This window comes from Struthio camelus, chromosome 13 (genome assembly GCF_040807025.1).
Source record: "Struthio camelus isolate bStrCam1 chromosome 13, bStrCam1.hap1, whole genome shotgun sequence".
Lineage (NCBI taxonomy): Eukaryota > Metazoa > Chordata > Aves > Struthioniformes > Struthionidae > Struthio > Struthio camelus.
In genome coordinates, this window is record NC_090954.1 from 6,203,790 (window position 1) to 6,221,026 (window position 17,237).

General features: G+C 40.7%; 1 protein-coding gene and 1 long non-coding RNA gene across 7 annotated transcripts in view; one reads left to right on the forward strand and one right to left on the reverse strand.

The window, feature by feature from the left end:
* The first annotated feature begins 45 nt into the window (after positions 1-45).
* On the forward strand, positions 46-8,689 carry LOC138069098 (uncharacterized). Its single transcript, XR_011143905.1, has 2 exons — positions 46-445; positions 527-8,689. It is a non-coding gene; the product is annotated as an uncharacterized lncRNA (long non-coding RNA).
* The window catches only part of RASGEF1C (RasGEF domain family member 1C), an 84,791-nt gene continuing 71,604 nt past the window's right edge, over positions 4,051-17,237 (reverse strand). For 5 of the 6 annotated variants that reach the window (XM_068959520.1, XM_068959522.1, XM_068959521.1 and 2 more), the window contains 4 exons: positions 15,982-16,077; positions 14,462-14,585; positions 12,362-12,434; positions 4,051-6,352 (listed from right to left, as the gene is read on the reverse strand). In XM_068959520.1, coding sequence (XP_068815621.1) covers positions 6,250-6,352; positions 12,362-12,434; positions 14,462-14,585; positions 15,982-16,077 — 396 coding nt within the window. In that variant the 3' untranslated portion in view covers positions 4,051-6,249. Of the gene's footprint in view, positions 11,915-12,361; positions 12,435-14,461; positions 14,586-15,981; positions 16,078-17,237 lie in introns of all 6 variants that reach the window. The other variant, XM_068959525.1, reaches the window with a different exon arrangement.

Consider the following 17,237-nt stretch of genomic DNA (forward strand, 5'->3'; position numbering starts at 1 on the left):
GCCTGGCGGCGACGGCGGCGGCGGCGGCGGGCGGGGAGGGGCGGTGCTGCGCAATGGCGCCGCCTGCTGGGGCGCAGCGCTCGCCGCAGCCCCTCCGGCTCCCGCCCGCCGCCTGCCGGCTCCCGCAGGCCGGGGCCTGGCCGCCCGCCTCGGTGAGGGGCCTCCCGCCGGTTCCCCCCACGCCGGGGAGGCTCCGTGGGGAAGCGGCCCTTGCGGGCGTGAGGCCCCAAACTCAGGCTGGGGTTCAAGCCGCCGGGCGGAGCGACCGCCATCGCCGCGCGCCTTCCTCCGCGGCCAGCGTCTCCTTTTGAAGTCGCACCATCAGTTAATTCCTCACAACAAACTCACCAAACGTTGCATTTAAGTAATTTGGGGTCCAGATTGATTGATGCCACTATTAAACCAGGCTTCGTGCTCACGCTTTAGCTGTAAGAGTAGCTAACAGGTAAGTCCCCGGGGGAGTCTTTGCGGCGCGGCGCTAACAGGCTCTACAGTGAAATCTAATAACATTGATTTTCTGTCCAAGTCAGCAAGTCGCAACCACCCCATCCTCCATGAGTCATTGATCTGGCCGCTGAAAAGAGAGTATTGGCCTTCCCGACTGAAAGTGAATCGATGCTTCGAGCCTTGGGGACAGGCCGGGAGCCCATCCGACACCTTGCAGCCGAGCGACCTGCTGGACCAGGCAGCGGGGAGCGCAGCGGCCGCCCGTCGGTATGTTGTACCGAGGATGCAATTTCTAACTGATACCCAGAGCGTTTTCTGCAGTGAGGCAAGTTCAGTAACGTGCTTCCAGCAGAGACAAATATTCGCCTGCTCAGGGAAAAGCAAAACCTTGGTGTCACAGGTCTGAATGAGTACAGTTCCTTCCGTACAGTGGAAAAATGCTGTTACTAACCCCTCTAGCAGGCATTTAAACACTGAATTTCATAAGCCCAAATAGCTTTTCTTTTAAGCAAAAAAAAAAAAAAACACAGGGAAAACTGGAACTGAAATGCAGTCTTCAAATCTATTAACTCACAGTGTCATATCTGGGGAACTTAACAAACCTCTGAAGATAAGTGGATAAATTGAAACTACCCTAACGTAATCACTTTTCCAGAATAATTTTAAAAACTTTTACCTCTGATACAGTAAGATTTGGCAACGGAAGCAGAAACCAGATTATCTAAGGTGTAGTCTGCTTTTTATTGAACAAATGCTGGTGTTTTTTCAATGTCAGTCCCTCAAATTATTAGCAAGTAGTACTTTAAAAGAAAAAGACATATGTTTCGTGGTTTTAAAATTTTCATTCAAATACCTCTGCCAGGGGGTTTAAGGTAAGCATTTAAATCTGGATTGCACTAGAGTGAAAATCCTGTTTCTCTCCCCCCCCCCCCCTTGTTTTTTTTTAAGAAGAGAAATGATGGCTGTTGGTGGCTGTTTGTTGCCACATACTGTAAAGAAAAAAATTTCTGCCTCACGGTTCTTGTCATAGACCAAAGCTGTCAATATCAAATATGGCATTGATGCCAGTGGTTTACTATTTCTCCTTTAGCATGGAAATGATTGGCTAATATTTATAAAGACAGCAATAACATCTGCAGTGTGTTAAGAGTTTTCCCACAATCCAGTGACAGAGCCCCTGCATAAGGAATTCTCTCAGAACGCAAGCAACAGAAGAAACATAAAGAGGCATAAAAAGTTATAAACAGAGAGAGCAAGCGCGAGACCATGCACACATAAACTGATGCTGAAGAGAATATGAAAAAATGGCTGTAACTTGAAGCAGGAAAATTTTGATGCCAGGGTCTCTTGGGTCTCTCAAGTCCGCTCTCGGGAAGAAGGATTTTCAGACTGGGATGGCAGGGATGAAAATAACTTGTTCCTTATGCAAATGTAACGTATGTAACCTAGCAAAAATTTATCACTTTCCCTCAGAGGTTCTCAGCTGAATCAATGACAACTGCAAGAGGAATAAATCTACCTGAAGTTAAGAATAATTAGCTGTTCATTTTGAACCTCTTTGAAAAAAGAAAAGTGGTATATAAAGGTTGTACCTTCTTCATATCAAATGTACATAAAGAAAATTGAAGATATTTCACCTTGAAGCAAAAATCTGACAACACGTTTTATAGAAAGTATCCTGCATAGACAAATTAGAAATCAGAGTTTCAAATATAGCTGTATGTGTGCCAAATAGAATCCAGTGCTTTCCAAGATACCTCTGTAAACGCTGAAGAGAATAGCAATATTAAAAGCAGCTAATTTTCCTTTCTGTTCGGAAGGTGGCAGTGGAGACCCAGCAGTAGAGAGCTATCAGGGCTTCTGGAATTTAGGTGGGATCTCTGAAGAGGATAAAATCTGGAGAAGTTCACAGGACGTGACTGGGTTATGTAGCAAATAAAGCAACAGCCCCTCTAGACACGGCCATTTTTAAGATGGAAATGATCTCACAGTGAAGAATCAAGTCAGGGGAAATCTAGTCTTTACAAAACTGGGAAGGAAATTATTTGAATGTAAATATAGCTATTTCTGTTGTCAATCCTTATGGTATTTACTTTTGTTTATATCAGATATCTCCTTGTTTAATTCGGCTGTGTAGTACCAAAGGTATGCACAACTGGAAGAAGGAATAAGGCAAAATACAACCCTGTTCTAGACTGCTTTATAACAGTAGATTACTTTAAAATTCAGTGCAATTATCCTGGTAGGATACCGCTGCGCATTTATGAAAAGCTACATTTAAAACATTTGCTTCAGAGTGCAATTCGAGTGCTTTACGTTAGGTGATCCATCCTCACAGCAGTTACTCAGGAGAAGTAAAGCTCATTTAGTTTTCTCATTGTTCAGATACAAAATTTAAAGCAGGGCTTGTCTGCCTTGCCCAAAGCCTCAGAAAAGACTCAATAGCAGAGCCAAAAATTCCTGACTTTGAGTACTTCCTGTGCTGTACTTGCTTTCTTTTAATTAAAGATGTATTGGTTTTGTTTTTTCTTCCCTCTGGTTAGAGGCTGGTTGATTAGTAGTTGTGCTTTGCCTTTGGTTGTTTCTGGATTTCTGCAGTTCCATGGTTTGGTTCTCAGAGCGATGGGGAGGATATCACAGATCGTTGCAAAGCTCATGCGCTCTTCTACAGCTTCAGTGTCTCTCACTCTCTGCTTGTGGCACAGCGGAGTCTTCTGCGGAATAAAATGCTTTAGCCCAGTAAAGTTCTGGAGGCTCGTCACAGGGAAGCCTGAGTGAGCTGTAGTAGCCTACATCTACGTTGTATGGGAATTCAGCCGGATGACTTAACAGGCCCTTTTGGTAACAGCTCTGACACCATGAATAAGAACACTGCACTGAAAAAAATAGGTTGCACAATAAAGTTTTGCAGGCTTTGGAGTCAGTGCTACTACTTACCGAGACCAAAGTTACTCACTTGTGCAACAACAGGCAGAGCTAGGCTGCGCTGAGTAAAAGTAACAAACTTAGAGAAGCAATGTAGCACAGGTTCCTATGCCTTACATCAAGGAAACCCAACCACTTAGGCGTACACAAAAACTTCACCTCTGAGCCTCTTTTTTCTTTATTTATATTTTAAGCTATCTGAAGCATGGATGTCTCTTACTATACACGCTTACTGAAATGGGTCCCTCATCGCAGCTAAAGCCCTCAGATTACTGCAATACTGATTGTACCATGCAGTTTTATAGGAAAAGGTCCTAAAAATCTCCAGGCCTGTGTCAGCTTTCTCTCATTATGAAGAAGCTTTGAGTCTGGGACTCCCTCCGTTCTTGGGAAAACATTTTATTATGGGAATTATTAAGAAAATGTGTCTCTCTTTTCCTTGTAAGGTACAGTGCAGTGCAATCTCCTGAATACAAGAGGATAAAGAAAGCAATAGTGAAGTAGAAACCACAGGTACTTTGGGGTTTACAGGTATATTCATGAAATGCCTTGTTGAGTCATGGATGTCTTTGTGTTTTTAGTGTCCCAGAGCAACAAGAGTTTCTTTATAACTTGTTCTGTAGATTTGTAGTTGTTGAAACGTCTCCTACAGATAAAGCTGAAGAAAAAAATCCACACTGCTGAGCCATTTTTTTATTATTATTTTTGTTTGACACTCACATTACAAAATTTAGAAACCATAGACAGTTCAGGCAAACTGTTAAAACACAGTATAAATTAAGGTTTTTTAATATATAAATTCTATACATAGGTAAGTTAGCTCAAACATGACTGACAAAAAGATTTCATAACAATCATACCACAACAGTATAAAAAGGCATGGGAGTAGGATGGGCACTATAATCATGAATGCAGGTTAAGACATTTTCCACAACAACTATAAAGCGTAACAATGACCATGCTATTCTTGCAGTGTTTATGCGGGGTACAGTATGCATGTTACCATTAACATTTTGCAAGTTCTATGTACAGTCACAAAATCATAATAGCCACTTTCAAGTAACCTTACTGTTTTCTGCCTGTGCAATTAGTAAAGGGTCAATATTTGTTTGAGGACTTCTAATTAAACAAAGCTGTGTGTTTTGAGTATTATGGATGGTGTAGTGATTTTAATTTGTCCTGAAAATGCTATTCATAATATAAAATAGCTTAATTTAAAGAAAAAGAATATAGGAAAAGCACAGCCCCTCATTACTAAGACTCATGTGATCAGTGTCTACCAGTCTTTAAATCCATATTTCTTTTATTTCTCATCTTGACTCATGCTTTACAAAACACTTATAATTCGGTTCCAATTTTTCTAAACAATTTTTACTCTATGCTTTTAGGTCTGCGAATCAATGTTTCAGTAATATGTTTTTTGGAGTTTGCATATAAGACAGCTGCTACTGTCACATTTCATAGAACTTGCTAAAAGTGCAAAAAATCTTAAAATGTTATTTCTCACCTTTATAAACTGATGAATACTTGGTAAGAGTCAAGAGTTCTGAAACCTAGAAGCCAATTTATTTTCCATCAGTGTTGCGTACCAGCACTTTTATTTCTTTTTACAGACTGGCTCCTAAGGGAAATAATTGCACATTTGTAAGAATCATATCTTGAAATGCTTAAATTTAATAGCTGCGTGCTTGTTATCTTTCCCTAAGTTTTAAGAATAAGGAGGATTCTATTGAAACAATTCCCTCTAGTTCAAGGCAAGAACATACGGAAAGTGGTAACCCATCTTGGGCTGCTCTGGAAATCACCTATGATGTCAGCTGTTCAGGCTATAGCCCCCAGTTTTCTCAACTGTGTTTACTTGTGTGCCAAGCATCAAGGAACCATCACATGCTTAGTTATTTCAAAAAGACTGGGATTATAGAAGCATAATTAAGTAATTAAAGCAGTGATGTAATACTGACCAGTTACAGTTCACTGAGGAAGTCATTTTTTCTGGAAGGAACCTGCATTCCGGAATTTTCTGGACAAAAATCCATTAAAATGGCTGTGCACATTTTAGGAGGGAGTTTCCTGTCCAGATATTTTACTTACAGGAATTCTGAGCTCTGAACTTTATAGCCTTCTGCATTCAAGAAGGCCTGGGAACATTGCTCTATTGCAACATTAGGCTGGGCTGGCAGTGTGAGGGCCACAGGGATGAAAGGGGAAGGACTCCTTATATTCTATTCTGACAGCTCTGGGGTATGATTATAGAGCCGGCATGTGGCAGAGAACTTGAAAAATGTCCCCATGGCATTTTGCAAGAGCTGTTTATGGAGGAAAATACCACCTCTGTGGAGAGAAGGACATTGAGGGGAGAGAGAGCAGCCTAAGCCAGTCTGAATTTACAGCATTGCAGTCTGAGTCTGGCCACAGTGCAAGGCAGAGGATGTAGACAGGAGTTACTCGTCCTCAGCTTTTTTCAGTAACTGAGGTTATAGCTTGAGTTTCAGTATCTTGCACCTGTGTAGAGTGCATGACTCATACAAGCTATTAGCTTCTAATATACCTCTTGTATAATGTATAAAAGTGCAAGACGTGATGCCTTCTACCAGCATGAACTTACTGTATTCAGTATTTTTTTGCATATCTGAAAATAGGTAAGAGCTCTATTTTTAAAAGAAAAGTAAAATAAAGAAATGCAAAAGGGAATAGCCTCCAGATTGGTTCCATAAAAAAAAAAAGGTAACCTGCTTGCTGGCGCATTTGCTCATCTCGGAGACTGGCTTTCTGCAGCGCAGCTAACAAAGTTGCATAGAAAGAGACACACTTTAAGGCAGTGTGCTTTCTTTCCAACATACCCAGCGCTAACGCAAAGTATTGATACAGCTTTCTGCATCAGTATTTCACCGTGTTTTCTCCTGGCTTGGTCTTCCTAGCTGCCATTGATATTAATGGGAACAGCGTACGCACAGGTATCTTGCTCCATTCTGCTGCCATGCTGTGAAATATGAATGTTAACAACCATCAAGATATTTTTCCCTTTTTTTTTAAGTACTTATTTTTCCTTGCTGCTTAGATCTTACAATCTCTGTCAACTAAGTAAAAAAGCCTCCACTCTTTCAAGTCCTTTGGAAGAACCCCTTTTAGTTCAAAGAATTTTCTCATAATCATTCTTTTGCATGGAGGAAGAAGCGCGCTCTGCCTCAGGTGAACTTCCAGAACTTCCTGCCTTTCAAAAGGGATGCGTCCCAGCTTAGGCAACCTAAGGGACCAGGCTCAGACATGAATTTGCATGTCAGCTTTGTGCAGGATCATCTAATCTCTGCATCCCCATGTTAGTATAAGTGCTGCCACACAGACACCAGCTATTTCCGTCTTGTTACCCAGTCACATTCAGTAATGCCCTGCAGCAACTACTGAGGTAATTTCACTCAAGAGATAACCCTAGCACAGAAGGAAAGGAAGTTTTTGGTCCCCAGTTGAGCCTCTGAGCACTGACAAGGCCTCTTCCATGTTTCCTTGTCACTCCCTAATCCCATTCTGTGATTACAATGGAACTGATCAGTTCAAAATCAAGAGGGGTTTAATTTCCACTGAAGGACGCTCCTGAGACAGTAAGGCTACTTTCTACCAGTCTAAAAAGAGGAAAAAAAGTCTTAAAACTTGAAGGTCAAATGCTGCTCTCAGGCACATGATTTAATTCACTGCACCAAATGTAGTCTTTCAATTTGCTGCTGAAATTTCAACAATGTTAAAAAAAGCTTTTGCCAAGGCTGAATTTTCACCCTGGGAAGTGCACCTGCCCATCTGAGAGTTGCACCTGCCTCAAAAGAAAGGACTATACCAGTTGCCAATGTAATTTAATCCCTATGAATAACTTCAAACTGTTCTACAGTTATTAGTTGCTGGACTGCTCCAGAGCCTGTCAAAACCAATTGGAGTCTTTCCTCTAGCATGTCACCGTGCTTCGGATCAATCTCTCTCTCTCTCTCTCTGTGGAACACAGTCAGTGTTAGGCCAGATAATATTAACTGTGTAATATTTTTACGCTGATATGCCTAACTAACAGATACTCTTTTTAACAACTGCAACTACATATTCAGTAATCTGAGTTCTGTCCTAACCTGGATTTACAGTCACGTGCAAACCAGTTCTCACATGCTTTAAAAAAAGGCTCAAAAACCATTGCAAGAAAACATGATAAAGTAACCAGGGTATCAGTAAGGGACAGGCTTCATTTTAAGTAGGTGATTATCTTATCACCAGTGAGTGATCACATGAATAAAATATTTTCAAGCTGAGAAAAATAGCTCTATATTTAAGTTGTTTGAAGTGCCTTAGCAGCTGTGTCCACACTTTGTTACAGCACAGTCTCAGAAGTGGTTGGGAGCACAGTTCTCCCCTGTCTGTACATCCTCCATCCATGCAGGGAGCTCCTAGCCAGCTGTCTGACAATAGTGTGTTACCTGCCTAAGACAGGGATAACGATATGCTGATCTCAGTGCGCTCAGATACACGGGGTTTCTGTGCGCTAGGCTCACTTCAAGGGTTTTTGCCAGTATGAAAAGAAATCTGATCTGGAGATCAGCCTGCATGTCAGTCAAGCCACACCTGGTAGACCTGTACTTAACCATCCATCCACCTTTAATTAGGTCACGTGATTGATGCTGATGTAAAACTGAGAGCATGCTTTTCAGATTATGCATCTTTTGAAAGGCATCGAGCAAGTTCACCTACTGACTTCAACCCAAGCTGAAGGCACAAGAGTTTCATCATTATTTTTCACTGGGCTTTGGATCTAGCCCTGTGCTGCAGAATGGCATCCTTAACAAATAAAAAAGCATGGCTTTTGCAACTCCTCTGATCACACTAGAGGAGGTGCAGAAGAAGCGGTATTTGGTTTTCTGTTAAATATTGCCATGTGCGCAGAAGTTATGTTAATACATCTGGAAGGCTCCGTATTACACAGTCACGTTTTACTAGGTTAGGGTTTTGACACTAACACTGCTAAACTATAGCGGTAGTTTTGCTCTGTTCTCTGTATAGCATTAGCTCGAGCAGTTGTCAAGGAGGCAAATCCACCGAAAACAGTGGAGTTAGAAAGCCGTGACATTACCATCAGTAAGCTGTCTAGATGTTAGTCTAATGACTATATGGCTTACAGTGGCTAATGCTTGGTCTTAAGTGATACTGCTTTCTTTTATACATAATAAGAGCTCTTTTCATGTTACTAGCAAGAGAAAAGTTAATTATTGGAGGTGTCTTTTTTAATCACTTTGTATCTTGCGTAATGTTAACATAAGACTGTTAGAATAAATCCATTCCCCAAATTGTCTTCCTTTGTTTTCAGCTGTATTTGCACTTTGTTAAAGCTGCTGGTGAAGCAAGGCTCTAACTGCTCTCCGGTCTTCTGGAGTTGTACTGTCTAGTTAGGCCAGATATGAATTACAAATGAAACTGACAGCTGTAATTTAAGGCTTGACCTTGTTTCTGTTTAAATCAATGGGATTTTGGCCACTGAATTATATACAGACAAGCAATGATTCCTAACGCCTGATTTTAGAAGGCACTGTCTTCTCACTTTAAGCTACTTCGTGCATTCATCTCCAAGTCATCTTGCAAGGTGCAGTTGTCATCTCTGAAGATCAAATACTAAGGGGCAGTATGCCACATACCTCTATAAAGCAATGATTGCCTAAGTAGTCACTGAGAGATAAGGGTGTTCGGCACAAGTCTATTTAAATGTGTAACTACATAAAGGCTTAAAGATAATTTGGTGCTTTTGAAAGTCCCACTAAGCCCTTAATACCTCTGTAAATCTAACTCTTATGCTCCCTTTTTTAGCAGAGGTTTGAGAGTTTTGGAGTATGAAAGTGGTTCAGTTTGCAACAATGACAAAACTTTATGACATCTAATTTAAATCATACTTACAAAATCGTATGAATTCACGGAAGGTGCCAAAGAATGTAAAGTATTATCATAGGAAATCACATTTGAATTCATGTTCCGGGTGTTACGGTCTCAGCTGTCCTAGCCTCCTTTGGCTCTTTAGAAAGGGAGTGAGGATTTGTATTTTAAAAAGCAGTTTTTAAGGAAGGACTCATCTACCTACATTAGATTTCAGATAAATAAAAAAGCATAAAAGCCATTTCCACCATGCTGTCACACTGTGCCAGTTAAAAAGGTGTAGACATTAAGAAAAAATGACCATTTAAACTAAGGAAAAAAATGACACACACAAGCCTTAGCATTGTTATAGCTATGTTTATGGTTATTGCCTCTGGATTTGGTTGGAATTTAACAGGCTTTTAATGGCATCATTTTGGAAATGGTCCTGCCTTAAGGAATGGCAATGTGTGTACATTTCTCTGTATAGCTCTCCGCTCATGTACAAAATTTAACAAACAACATATCGATAATATCACCAGAATACTTGCTCCTTGGCTGGGACAATGATGTACCATCCTTACACTTAGTTCTTCCATACAAAGGCTGAAGTTAATGAATGACATTCTTATGTTCCCTTGGCTTGAACTCATGCTCCAGTAGACTTATATGAAAAGGAGAATGGAAGCTCTGCCTCAAGCCCCTATGCATGCACATCTAGAAGTAGTCCTGCTCATCTCAAACAGCAGAACTCGCAGCTGGAAGAGCAGCAGATTCCAGGTGGCCATGATCCAGACTGCACAGGCCTTCACAGATCAAAACCCAACAGAAGAACTGCATTACAGACACTACCAAGCTTTAGTATTTCACACAGAGCGCGTCTCAGGCAGCTGTACCCTGGATCACCTCAGTAGTCCAAGCTGTCCTCAAACACTGGCTCACTATTACCACATATTTCAACAACTCACTCAGGCACAGAAGACTGTTGTGAGGCCTGGCAGCGGGAAGGAACACTCTCAGTTTTCTGGCTAAATGCATAGGCCAACACAGCTAAGTTTTCTGATTAGCTTCACTTTTCAATACCCTATAGCTGTTTGGACTTAGTCTCTATTGAAATAAAGCTATAACTAATTTCAAAGAAAGGGTTGTGTCTTCCCTTGCAGACACAGAAAGACTGGAACATCTGAAAGGCGAGTATCAAGTCATTAATAAAATGCTGAGTTCAGTATCACATGGTATTAGGTTTCACTTAAGCTTTTGGTGGTCTTTTCTAGGGCAGGTGGGAGCAGTCCTTCCACATACAAACAATTAGTCTACTGTTAGGGCTTAGTTTTGAATCTAATATCCATATAGTCCATTATAATTTAATATATGTGTTAAGATAGCACCACGACCATTGTACAAGTATAAACACAGACATAGTTCCTACTTCATATTATCTGTAAGGAAGCGGTGAACATGACTTAGACGCTAAAAATAACGGAAAAAATGGTTATCTGCTCATGAAGGACACATTCTTTACCTTAGTGCATTGGTCTCTAGAATGGTACCCTTTGTCTCTTTTAAAGCATACCACGTAGTTCCCAAATTTAGAGCTATTACCTCCCCCTTCCTATCCTCTAGCATCATGTTGCAAAATAAACAGGACTGTATTATTAACTGGATCCTGATAGACTTTTTTACCCGACAATGCAATTTCTTTTTCTTTCAGGGTGATAAAGCCCTCTAAAGAACACATATCTTTGCATCAACCAAATTAGGGAAGACGCTACATATATATATTAATTAGAGGTGAGCTGAGTCTGGAGCCATTTTCTTCTTCAGCTTTAGATGTGGTAGGGGGATCTCTAAGCAATACCATCTGCACTCTGTGCCCTCCTCAAATCTGCCAAGATTCACAGTAAGAAAAGCAACAACAGTGGTGGGAAGAACGACTAAGCAATTGTCACACTTCAACTTGTTCTCTGTAAAAATGCATGGGATTTGTATGACTCTCCCATGCTGATGAGATCTTTATGTGACGTGTGTATATATTTCTTATATATATTATATATATACACATAAATATGAGCGAGTGATATGAGTTTTCATCCGCTGGAAGCTTATGCTTGTTGCAGTCAGCGCATTGTTCAACAAGGCTGGGGGACTGCTGATGTAAGATTAAGTCCTTCTTTCTTCATTCAGCAATTAACCAGATTGCTGCTGTGTCTGATTTAATTTTATAATCCTCAGAGGGTTTAAAGAGCTGCTATCTGAAGCACCTGCTTCTGAAATAAGCGTGTATATTTTTTGCCCTTTTTTTGTTTTTAAATACTTTTTCATTCTCTTTTGCAGTACCATGGATCTCCATGTTCCTGGTTTTCTTGTTTTCCTTCAGAGGCAAAAGTTATAGTGATCCTGATGCAGTTCGGGCACAGCCACAAATAGTCTGTCCTTCCTCTGTCTCATAGAAAAGCATTATTGTGCACAGAGTTCTGTTGATTTCAACGGATGAATCCAGTTCACCCATCATGTTAGGCAGTCAAAAAACCAACAAAAACCCAAACAAAAGAAACTGTCTAAATCCCAAACAGGCATCTTTGGAATCAGTAGTGCAAAATGTTTACAGATTTTTTTTTTCCTTGACCTACTGCAATAACCTCTTAGTCTTCAAGTCTTTCCTAAAATAGTGGATCTGCAAATTTAAAACATAAGAACAATGATAAGGAAGCAACTGTAACATTTTTTTTTAAATCACTGCTTTTATTTTTGACTCTCTTTGGATTTTCGTTTACATCAAACCACTTTATGGTGCCATTATAAGACATATAAACGGTGGGAAGATCCAATTAACATGGGACATTTTTCATCTACACCAGGCCTCTTTTGCACCGGAAGAGAATTGCCAAAATGCACTAGTGCATGGTTTTCTTGAAATGGTCGATAACTTGAGATTAAGATTAGATTTTGTGAGTGCAGCCCCAGCTCTGAAGATTAGTTATAAATTGAAAAGACCTCCATCAGAGGTCACATTTTAAGTGATAGCACTTTACAGGCTTCAGGCCCAGTTAAGAGATTCCTTGACTGTCAGTGCAGCACTTTGAAGGTACTTTAGAAACGAGCTGATAAAATGAGTGGTTACCTTAAGGATTTCCACCTGTCTTTTTCAGTCTGGTTTTCTGGACTTTCACTTTCATAGGAAGCCAGGTACAAACCTGGAGAAGATAAAGATGTGTTATTTCAACAGCAGCAGTAACCCCCTATCTGTTTGCTGTCTTGTAGGTCTCCTATGCATTTGGTCTCTTCTTGCCACTGTACCACACAATAAATTGAACTTTTTAAAACTTCGCGGTTCCTCGGGTAGCTGCTGGTCAGTAGGACTCTCACGTTCAAAACATTTCTGCCTTTCGAAATCCGTTATGCTAATCTTGATGGAACAGTAAATGAGCTCAGAGTTAAAGATGAATTTGTTACAGCAATATCAAACAGTTAAACGGTCTCTGGTTTTGAATACAGAGATCTGCACCTAATTTATTCCATCACAATACTGCTACCAGAGGTGTTATCAGAACCTTAAAAAAAAGGGAGAGAGCGAGCTGACAGCTAAACAAACTCTTTTACATTAAAGATATTCCTGTCACTTAACACAATTTAATCTTCCTCAGCAATCTTTCCAAGGCTTTAAGGGACACGGTATCGTAAAAAGGACACAAATCACCCCTCAAGATAAGAATGAGTTACAGAAGCCAGAACTGGAACACAGGAATAGAAAATAGTTTCGTTTGTTTGTTTTTTTCCTGAAAAACTTTGCACTGTATGCTGCATTTCATGGTGCCAAAATACGTCTAGGATGTAGAGTCTCCTCTGCACAAGCTGGCAGTGCTTTAACATCTCACTGTCTTTACAGACTTTTAAAAAGTAGGTTGTGATTTGTGTTCACACACATTTCCTCATTTGATTGTTTAGTTATGCTTTCCTCTTTAATGCCAGAATCAGTACTCAGTATTCAAATCTGTGCTATAATTCAAGAGCATTTTAATATTTAAGAGTTGGCCTGCTATTTCTCCACGTTGTGACTAGCATAGCACAGCTGTATTTTGCATAACAGCGCTGCATCTCTCTTTAGTATGTTCTCCAATTTTTATTCAGGGCAGATCTTTCTGAACTGCTCTTCCCCCGGGTAACAGGAGAATTGTGCCTTCTGCAGAGCGCTTCTCATGAAAGCGGTACAAATATAGTGGAGCATGAGGGAGAGAGAATCTGCAAACACCACTTCGGAGATGCCCCTGACTTTCGCAGTCTGCTCTTCAAGAGCCTAAATACAGAACAAACGCCTCGGCCTGTCTCCTTTCGGTACATAGTACTTTAATCACATTAATTATTCCATTTTGGCAGTCATTGGGATTTAGGCAGGATTTTTGAGACTGCATGTTGTCTTCTGAAGTGGTCTATGAAATAAAATCTCTCTGGTCTGATTAACTTGAATGGGTACAGAAAACTGCCTATAGAATCTAAAGGAAAAATAAATCCAGCACCAGTTTAGCTTATGGGAGCATAGCTTTAGATAATTTCTGTGTGACCCAATATACCAAGAGGCAACTGACACCAACCCATACGAAATGGCACAGTCTGACATGCTGGATATCAAACTGAAACAGAAAAGAGGACAGATAATAAGAAAAAGACAATCAGAGAAATTATTTCAGAAACAGGGCTTTTCATTAGCTACAGTTCAAATTAATAACTAGAAAAGATTTTTCTTAAAAATTTTTTGCTGTAGATAACATTTCTTTGCTGCTGTGAAGGGGATCAGCTGGACTACCACTGCCCTGAGCTCTGTTCGTTGAAGAGATGACAGTGTTCATTTGCAGAAGAGAGCAGTCTTGGCTCCATCAATCACAGAATGAGTTTTGTGAGAGGACAAGCGACATCCATAGCAATCCGTGACATGGTTGTGTGGCCTCTGCTTGACTACAAAAAAAAGGGCCATCACAGCAACTTACTAGGCAGTGCCTCATAGAGGAGTTATGAACAAGAAAAAAGCAACCAGCCAGCAACTTCATGAGCTAGAAGGCAGTATTTGCATATTGACAGACGGGGGACAAACAAGCTGCAAGACATGAAAGCTAGAGACGAACTGAGACTGGTCAGTGACAGAGATCACCAGAGCATGGGTCAGGGTGTTAATGAGTAGTGATGAAGAGACATATTTTCCGTGATCAGTGTTTGTACAGGGTCTTACCATCCTCAGTAAAAATGGGAGCAGTGTGCAAGTAGTGGATGATGTTAGGGTCCTGTTCAAAGGGACATTCCACTTGCTTCCAGGTTATAAATTCTCCTACTTGCTTAGCCAGTTCCAGAAATTTCTGTAAACATAAAAACATTTATCAAGTTACAGGGAGATTAGGTCACTAAATCTGCATCTGAGCAGATCAGGATCCCCCATGCCAGCCACAGGGACATTAGGGAAAAGCAGCCTTGTATGGTTTTAGGTGGGTGCATTTTCCCAGTTCTTTTACAGAAGAATGAGACAGGAAAGGGTGTGCTGCATTTCTCCTTACAGGCAGTCGCAGTACTTGAATAAAAATGCATCCATGAACAAGTTATGGGTTACACATATGAACTTGAGAACAGAGGGCATAAACTTTGATGGAACAGGAAGGAGCAGAACTTAATATACATACAGAAAGCAGAGTGACTCCAACTTCTTGCCACTCCTCGCCTTCAAACAGAAAACATGCGTGGCAGAAGGGTTCTGATAGAATTTAAGGGGATTCCGAGCTCCGTATCCTGTGCATTACTCACTAACTCACAATGCCAATAACTAGAGGAGAAATTTAATGTAACAAACAAAAAATATACTCTAGAAATGATTTCCAAAAAATCTGAGAGCTGAAGAACTGTTTTCTCATTGACACTGGGCAGTTCTTTTGGAAGTACCTCGTCCCTGTCCTTCCACAGGAATACAAGAAGGTAGCACTTGCAGTGTACAATGCGATATAAAAAGTCTGAGTGCCTGCACACTGCAGTTAGCAAAAAATAGCACTAGTGTAAAACCACCCTCTCTGGCACAGACCTGGGATTACGTAGGATACATGACTATTACGACCTAGTGCCGGGGCAGCAAGGAGAACGTAAGTCCTTCTAGTGGAGTTAATGGAAATCGTTTCATGTAAAACTTACAGGCAGGAGATAACACACACTGATTCTTACACCAACAGCATGACTTCTAACTCATGAATACCGTGACTCTGTGTTCTATATATAAAGTCAGCTCACATTCTAATTTTTCTCTAACGATGACAACTGATTTCTGTCTTTATAAAAAAATGAGTAAGTGCTAAAAAGGCAGATAAAATAAAGTATGAAGCATTTTATATTGACTTGTTTATTTGTGTATATAGAGAAAACAGTTTTTCTTGTTTTCTGAAAAACTCATCTCCTCCTCCAAGCCATTATGTATAATCATTTATACTGCTGACACTACGTTTCTATCAGCCAACCCACATGAAGCAAGTTAGGATCTGCCATTCATTCAACATTGGAAAACCCCTCAGTTTGGTTTTTGATCTGCTTGCAATGTTTATATAAAATATATGGGGTTTTTTAAAGACATTCTGGGACTGGTTTATCCTTCAAGCACAGTCACTCAAGACTGCCTGTTTTGGCATATCCAGTCTTTGTCAGTCTGCACTGAAATTACAGGCAAGTTGTCTTAGTGCTATCAGAATGGGATGGAAAAAAACATTTTTCAGCACTTACTTCAAAGTTGACATGTCCATTTGGAAGGCGATTAGCACATCCTTCATTCAAAAAATAAATGTCTTTGATCAATAGGCTGAAGAACGGGATCACAATCTGTGAAGAGAAATGGCATAACTATTATCTTTCCCACTCACTATTTTCTCTGCATGAAAGAGGAGCTCAATCAGGAGAGAGGAGAAAAAAAAAGAAATACTAACTTTTCAGTGTGCTGTGCACTTAAAAAGCAGTATAGTGATAGGCAGGCAAAAGGGCAGTAGGGTACAGAGACAACTTCACCAATCAGCAGATGACTGTCCTCTGGAATAAATAGGCTCTGAGCACAGTGGCAGAGTAAGATGACTAAGAAAATACCAATGACCCAGTTTCTTAACTCTCAGTATATCATTAGTAACACTGAGCATAGAAAGAACAAAATTAAACTGCAGACCTTTCCTCTCTCTGTTGGGGTCTTTATCAGTAAAGATGTTGAATAGACAAATCAAGCAGTTTAAAGACAGTTAGGAACCAAAGAACAGCAAGAGGGGAAACACCTAGCATAGATGCAATTAGGTGACCACTACTGTCTCAGAACAAGGAAAGATGGAATAATAAAATTTGGTGGCCCAGGACTTCTCTACAGACACAGTTTATCACCAGGAGCAGCTGCATTTTCAACAGCTCCATTCATGGCTTTCTCTTGAGGTGTGAAACTGCCTTTGTAGTGCCTGTTTAGTATAACCCGGCTTCTCCAAATTAACCTGTAGAGGGTGGGATTGAAAATACACTTTATATTGAAAAGAAAGTGCCAAGAGTAGGCAGAGAGATCTTTGTAGCACTCAAACTAAGCCCTAGGCATCATCCAGGGCAAACTGGCATACATTAGTGATCCTTCTCTCTAACCTATCAGAGTCAGATCTTGATTTGCTATAGGTAAAACTCTTGAAATTTTTAACAGAGTTGCAGCAGGGATAAATTCAATGCTAGATGCGCTACAGCATAAAGAAGCGGCCGAGCTCCTGAAGTGCATCCCCAGTAGTTCAGCAGAGCGCCAGGACACAGCAGACTTCCTCCAAGCCCTCTCATGACAGAGTTCTGAGTTACGAGAACGTGAAGAACCAACCCATGACAACGCTGACCTCTAGAAAGGGCTCTGGGACCCGATGTTCAGACCTGAGTCTTCATGACTCCTCTGCAGCGGTACTGTGACAGAAAAAGGCCAGGTGGAAGGTTTGAGCACCCATCTCTGAGCATTTTTCTGCAGCAGCCATGCCTGT